At 41.1% G+C, this 7500-nt stretch overlaps 1 protein-coding gene across 2 annotated transcripts in view; it reads right to left on the reverse strand.

Moving 5' to 3' along the window:
• Window positions 1–7500, reverse strand: part of LOC143041089 (uncharacterized) — a 70750-nt gene that overhangs the window by 14783 nt on the left and 48467 nt on the right. Inside the window, exon 6 of one of the 2 annotated variants that reach the window (XM_076212782.1) lies at window positions 5885–6038. In XM_076212782.1, coding sequence (XP_076068897.1) covers window positions 5885–6038 — 154 coding nt within the window. Of the gene's footprint in view, window positions 1–5884; window positions 6351–7500 lie in introns of both variants that reach the window. The other variant, XM_076212781.1, reaches the window with a different exon arrangement.

Below are 7500 nucleotides of genomic sequence, written 5' to 3' on the forward strand. Positions count from 1 at the left end.
CTACTTCTATTCATAGTATATATAAATGATATAGACCACGGATTGAAATCTATTGTCTCCAAATATGCTGATACAAAACTGTGCGGAATGGCAAATGATCACACCAATTAGATATTTAAGAAGATTTAGATTAATTACAGCAATGGTCTGAAAAGTGCTAATGAAATTTAACACAAGTACATGCAAGGTTATGCACAAAGGTAAAAATAATAGTAAGTACGACTTTAAGTTATTTGGAAATTCGTTAACAAAAGTGGATAGTGAAAAGGATCTCGGCGTAATTATCAGTAATGATCTCAAATCATCTAAGCAGTGTATTTCAGCCTCTGAGAGAGCAAATAAGATTCTAAGACTGATTGCGCGATCTTTTGACTTCAAAAGTCCATCTCTCATCAACAAGCTATATAAATCGTTAGTCCGTCCACATTTGGAATATGCTGTTTCCGTATGGTCACCGAATCTCATTAAAGACATTGACAGACTGGAAAGAGTACAACGGCGAGCCACAAAACTGATTCCAAATATCAAAAATAAATCATACGAAAATCGACTGAAGCATGAATCTGTCTTCCCTAAAAAAACGTACACTCAGAGGTGACCTGATACAGGTCTTTAAGATTCTAAAGGGAATTGACAACATCAAAAGTGACAAAATTTTGCACTGAATGCGAATCCGACAAGAAATAATGGTCTCAAACTGTTAGGAAATAGATTTAATTTAGAGGTGGATAGAAACAACTTCGCCGACTGTGTACTTAATGAATCGAATAAACTTCCTGCAATGTAGTTCAGTTCGAAGCTTTAAGATTCGTTTAAACACGTAAACAAGATTCCGTAATGCCTGACATTTATTTACTTGTTTTTCATTATTTGTCTGTTTATTATTATTTCCTGGAACTCCACATTTCCCAACCACTCCATCGATTGGACCATTTCCTACCCTAGCATTAAGGTCTCCCAGTACTATTACATTGACATTAGTGGAGAGTTGATGGTGGAAATGTGTCTAGAAAGAGAGTTGATGATAGCAATTACAGTGTTTCGGAAGAAAGTCAAGCATAAGTACACATGGGAGAGGGTGGTGGAGGGAAGGGTGGTAGATAGAGCGTTGATGGATTATGTAGTGGTAAATAGGATTATGATAGGAAGAGTTAAGGATGTACATGTGCTAAGGGGAGAGGGTGGGGGAATATCAGATCATTTTTTGGTGGAAGGTAAGTTGAGAGTGGAGGATAGATGGAGAAAGAGGAAAGGGACAAAAGGTAGGGAGGTTCTTTGAGTGAACTCTTTGAATGAAAAGGGAAAGGAGAAGGAGTACGAAAAGAAGCTGAAGGAGGAGTGGGAGGGAGTAAAGGATAGAGTGGAGCTGGGTGTGGAGGAGGAATGGGGATGGTTCAAGGAGGGAGTCATAAAGTGTGCAAGGATGGTGTGTGGAACAAGAAGGATAGGGGGAAATAGAAGAAAGGGTAGTGAATGGTGGGCTGAGGAAACAAAGAATGTTGTAGAAGAGAAGAAGCGAGCTTTCACAGATTGGTTACAAAATAGGATGAGGGAGTCATATGAGACGTACAAAGAAAAGAAAAGAGAAGTAAAGCAAAAGGTAAAGGAGGCAAAGAGGAGAGCAGATGTGAAATGGGGTAAGAGTATGACAGAAAATTTTGAAAGTAATAAAAAGATGTTTTGGAAAGAAATTAAGAGAGGAAGAGGAGGCGAATCAAGTAGAGAAGAAAAGGTAAAAGGTGCAGATGGAGAGATGATAATGGAAGAGAAGGCAGTGAGGGGAAGATGGGCAGAATATTTTAGGGAGTTGCTAAATGTGAAGGAGGATAGGGAGGGAAAGATAGCTGCAGTGGGAAATGCGAAGGAAATGACCGTGATGAGTGAGGAGAATGGAGGACAAATAAGGAAGGATGAGGTGAAGGCAGTTGTTAAGATGATGAAAGCAGGTATGGCACCTGGTCTGGATGGATGCCATGCAGAATGTCTGAAAAAGGGAGGTACAGTGATGGTGGACTGGCTGGTGAGGTTATTTAATGTTTGCTGGAGAGAGGGTAGAGTGCCGGAGGACTGGAGGAGTGCCTGTATAGTTCCTCTTTACAAGGGAAAAGGGGACAAGTGTGAATGTAGTAGTTTCAGAGGGATTAGCTTGTTAAGTGTAGTTGGGAAGGCTTATGGGAGGATCTTGATTGAGAGGATTAGGAGAGGAACAGGAGTAATTGGTGAGGAACAGTGTGGATTTAGGACAGGTAGAGGTTGTGTAGATCAGATCTTTGTGGTAAGACAGATATGTGAGAAGGCTATAGGAAAGGGGAAGGATGTTTTTTTTGGCACTGTGAGAGGTTATGCAGATATACGGGATAGGAGGAAAGCTTCTGGGAGCTGTCAAGAGTTTTTGTGAGAGTAGTAGAGCTTGTGTCAGGATTGGAAATGGAGAGAGTGAGTGGTTCGAGGTAAAGGTGGGACTTCGTCAAGGATGCGTTATGTCACCCTGGCTGTTCAACTTATACATGGATGGGGTGGTGCGAGAGGTAAATGCTAGGGTAGTGGGTCAGGGATTGGAGATGGTTAAAGAAAATGGAGAAAAGTGGGAGGTGAGCCAGCTGTTGTTTGCGGACGACACTGCGCTTGTGGCAGGATCGGAGGAGGGATTGAGGAAGTTGGTGACAGAGTTTGGGAGAGTATGTGATAGAAGAAAGCTAAAGATATATGTGGGTAAAAGTAAGGTGATGAGATGTACAAGAGGTGAAAGTGGCAGTAGACTGGAAGTGAGCATTAAGGGAGAGCGACTGGAGGAAGTGGATAGTTTTAGATACTTGGGTGCAAATGTGGCAGGAAAAGGTGGAGTGAAGGTGGAGGTAGAATGTAGATTGAGAAAAGCGAGCAAATGCCTTGGTGGATTAAAGAGTGAAATGAGGGATAGAAATTTGGGAATGGATGCTAAGAGGAGACTGTATGAAGGAGTGATTGTGCCAACAGCACTGTATGGGGCAGAAACATGGAACATAAGAGAAGAAGAGAGGAGTTTGAATGTGTTTGAGATGAGGTGTCTGAGAAGTATGATAGGGGTTACTAGGCTAGATAGAGTGAGAAATGAGGAGGTGAGGAGGAGAACAGGGGTGGAAAAGGAGCTGGGAGATAGGGTTGATGAAAGAATATTAGGATAGTTTGGACACATGGAAAGAATGAGTGAAGAAAGACTAGTAAAAGAGGTATGGAAGGCAGATGTGGAGGGAGTGAACATGAGGGGACGTCCTAGGATGAGGTGGATGGATGGGGTGAAGGGGGCTTTGGGGAAGAGGGGAATGTCTGTTGAGGAAGGATGGGAGAGGACAGAAGACAGGGGTGAATGGAGAATGGTTGTATATGGATGATGTTGTGATTGCATGAGGTGGAATGGGTGGGGGGATGGGGGGTGAGGTAATATGTGTGAGCAAAATTTGACGCAGCCCGAAGGGATTTCTCCCCGTCCTCTCCTTTTATGCAATGGGGGGACGGAGAGGGTGGGTCGCTGATTTAATGAAGCGGCCTTGCTGTGGATGTGCTGTGTCTTGCGACACTGCTTCTGACCCAGGGCAGTGGACAAGGTGCAGGGATGACCCGTCATCCAGGAGGTGCTCAGATAAGAGGGAGGGTGGAGGGGTGTGGAGTGTATTCAGGGATGGAATGGGTGGAAATTATTTTATGCCTTTCCCTTTTTGGCTACCCCCCTTGTAAGGGGGAAAAAGCCTTGGTATATGTATGTATGTATGTATTATTATTTCCTTGATTTTCATTTATTACTATTTATGTCATTTTATTATTATTCACGATTTACCTGTTCCTTTATTATTTAACTTTACCTATTTATTTTTCTATTTTTATTTATTATTATCTATATCATTATATTATTATTTTATTTATTCATTTACTTTTTTTCATCCGACCTAATTATGGACCAAAAGGTCTCCTGTTGGCACGCTCCTCCTTTGTAATTCTTTGTAATAATAGCAATGAGCAGGTACCTAGTGAGCGGTTTTTTTTTTCTTTTGTTTTCCAAAATAGTGCGTCGTGTCGCCGCTGCCTCTAGGACTATAAACATATAAACTTAATTAGCTTCAAGTTGGTCTCACTTGGTTTATCACAGAAACTACAACAATGGTGGTAGCAGTGGAATTGTGACAAAAATTTAGTAACATGCAAAGTACTTAGCGCTTTAATCATACGAGAAATCAAAACTAGTAACGAGAGAAAACATATGCAACACTATGTACGTTTTGGAGGGTTTACCACAATGCACGGGCGACCCGGTGATGTTTCGTGGGAGACACGCTTGGGGTTCGCACCGCTGACGACATGGCAAGAGATCACTGACGACTTTACGGAACTCGTAGATGGGCACGTCGCCCGATACTTACCACGCGGCTGACGCACAAGCATGACTGACTTCTCTCCAAGTGAATTTTAAAACTTCGAACTGCACTACATCCAATTATCTCGGTTGGAAGCTAGATTATTTCATTCGTTGGCGAAACCGTTTCTACCTACTTCGAGGTTAAATCTATGCACTGGCAGCTTAGGGACATTATTTCTCGTTTTGTTAGTACTTTGTGGGAATCCATTTTCAATCTTGATGTCAATTCCATTTGAAATCTTAAAGGGTTTTACTGAGACCCCCTGAGTCTCTCTCTCTCTCTTTTAGAAATTAGGTTCATATTCTTAATCTGTTTTCGTATACTTTATTTTTATTCATTTATTCATTCTATTTTCTTTTATTATTTATTTAGTTATTTTATCTATATTTTATTTTATTTGTCTATTTATTTATTCATTTAGTTATTTTTATTTTTTATTTATCTTTATTTTATCTTATTTATCTATTTATTTTATTTACTTATTTATCTATTTATTTATTTTTATGATTTTTGTATCTCGCCGCTGCACTCACTCCAATTTAATAATGTATCTAATGAGATTTAAGAACTACAGAAATAGCATATTTCAAGTGCAGGAAGACCAGTGATCTATGTAATCTGGAGAAGATAGCTAAACTTTTGAAGTCAAAAGATTGCACGACCAATCCCATAATCCGGCCTGTTTTCCCTAGGAAAAAGATACAATGCATAACACTTAGATGCTTTAAAAGTTGTAATCAATAATGACACCAATATCCTTTTCATTCTTCATTTTGGTTAGATATTTTCCTAATGCATATTTGCATAATTCTACACTTGAGTTAAATTTCATTGGCCACTTTTGACACAATTGAGCAAGTTTATCTTGAATGTCCAATTGATTCTATCAATTGCTATTTTGCATAGACTAGTATCACCAGCGAGTTTGAAGGCAGTGGACTACAGTCCACAACCAATGTCATTGATATGCACCATGAATAGGTGCGGCCCTAGAGCTGAACCCTGAGGAACTCCATTCGTAACATTTGTCCAACTAGAAGTCTAGAAGTTTTTACCGCTCAGAACAACTCGCTGTTTACGTTTGTACAACCAGCTCCTAATCTACTTCTCCATGTTACCTCTTATCTCCGTCCCCATTTGTACTGCATCAATTTTGGCTGGTTTGTGAACCTGGACACTAGATGAAAGTACTGGCGTTACTGAACTGTCCCACATCATTCAAACAGTTAAATCACACAGATGCAAACACCTTCACACACAATGAACATACACAAGTTGAGGGTCACAGCATAGATCGGGCAATATTTGAGCTTTGAGTTCTTATCCAGGTGAATAATAGTTGCGGATTACAAGACCAACATCGCAAAGCGTCCAGCATGGCTTTCATACAACAAAAAACACTATTAGTTTATAATTGCATAGCATCAACGCTATACTCATCTGTAATGAGATGCGGTACTGGCATGAGACTGTAGAGGGTTAAGAGGACTTGCCTGGTTTCTTCGAGTAGCATTGTCGACAGGGGCGCGAAGCTCTTGGGATCTTGGCTGACTTCGCACAGGATTCTTCTTCGGCAGTCTTCGTTCCTCACCGCCAGGTGTGCGAAGTAGAAGTCGAGGCGCTGCAGTCGGGCATCCACGCCCAGATCTGGCGAAGAGGGGGAGGAAGAGAAGGAAGTGGTGAGGGATGATGGGGAGCTGAAAGGTGGAGAGAAAGAAATGTCGTCAAAGGAGGATGGTTTTATGGAGGAGGAGGAGGAGGAAGAGGAGGAGGAGGAAGATATAGGGCGGTGAGAAGGACGGGAAGAAAATGAGGGTCGATGTGAAGAAAAAGGGGGACGTAAGGAAGAAGACGAGGAGGACGAAAAGGAAGAGGGTCGATGCGAGGATGAGTGGCCCATAACGTTGAGTTCGTTGGAAGACACATGCACTGGATCCAGGTCCTCGTCAGCGCTGAAGTCTGCAAAATACAACTAGGTAAAAGGTGGAGACACCTTGCTTGGAGGAATTTCTAATTATGGAGGAAAATGTTCCTAATGAGGAGCATTTTCTTTTCTTTTTCATAACAATTATGTTGAAAGAATAATGATAGAAAAAAAATCATACTTTAAAAAATAGATCTCAAAGATCACTACCCAAAGGGAGAAGGAGACAAAGAAAATGAACTACAAATATTGGAAGATGGGAAGTATTTCCATACTCCCACAAGAAAGTAGGAGTCACTGAAAAGTTGTCAAGACGAAAAAGTTTTAGAGCTCTCAGAGGAAGGAACGAAGGCACTGAGTGACTGCAAACAAACGGTTACTCAAACTCGAAATAGGTTTTTCAAATATTCTAATAACGCATTAATTTGGGGGGAAGAGGGGAGCACCATTACTAAAGTCAGCAGTTATATGACCACGAAATTAATGAAAAAAGAGAATGACAGAGAAAACATGCGGCGTCGGACGTCATTCAGTTCATGAATGACGAACACTCCATAAGAGAAATGTTTACTTGGCGCGGACACAAACATGGTTTTCTCTGTAGGTCCAGCAACTACCTATCTATATACTAAGGGGCTCATCCCCCTTATAAGGGAGGTAATCAGCTAAGGCATGCAAGCACCCCCACCCATTGGCTGGCCAACAGGTGGAACTGGAAAATTTGAAGATGAGAGCCGTTTCGTCGATTGTAAAACATTCAAGTTGGGCAACACGCTAGTAGACACAGGAATCTCTCTAATGGCCAGCCAAAACTATATGCTTTCTGTCGGCCGGATTAGGGGACCCCTGCAAAAGAGGCACAACACTTTTGGGATGAAAGGAACACTACCTTTCTGCGAAAATTATGGAATCAAACCGTGTAAAGAGGGAAAGCTACCTTTACAAAATGGACTATGGAGTCTCCTTCCTAAATTATAAAGGACAGTCTGAAAAAAGGAAATGTAGTTTTCTGGCTTATGAGGAAGAAATAAAAAGAAAAATACTTGAACTAGTGTTTCAATTCTACGCTGGATGAGGAACATATAACAAGGCTGAGGAGCTCGACCTCTCACTGAAGAAAAATATCACCTGTTTTGCTGAGATGTCAAACGACCACGAGGGTGATTATCCATACATCAGAAGAAT

Source organism: Oratosquilla oratoria, chromosome 30 (assembly GCF_046742065.1).
Source record: "Oratosquilla oratoria isolate Oo_2021 chromosome 30, ASM4674206v1, whole genome shotgun sequence".
NCBI classification, from domain to species: domain Eukaryota; kingdom Metazoa; phylum Arthropoda; class Malacostraca; order Stomatopoda; family Squillidae; genus Oratosquilla; species Oratosquilla oratoria.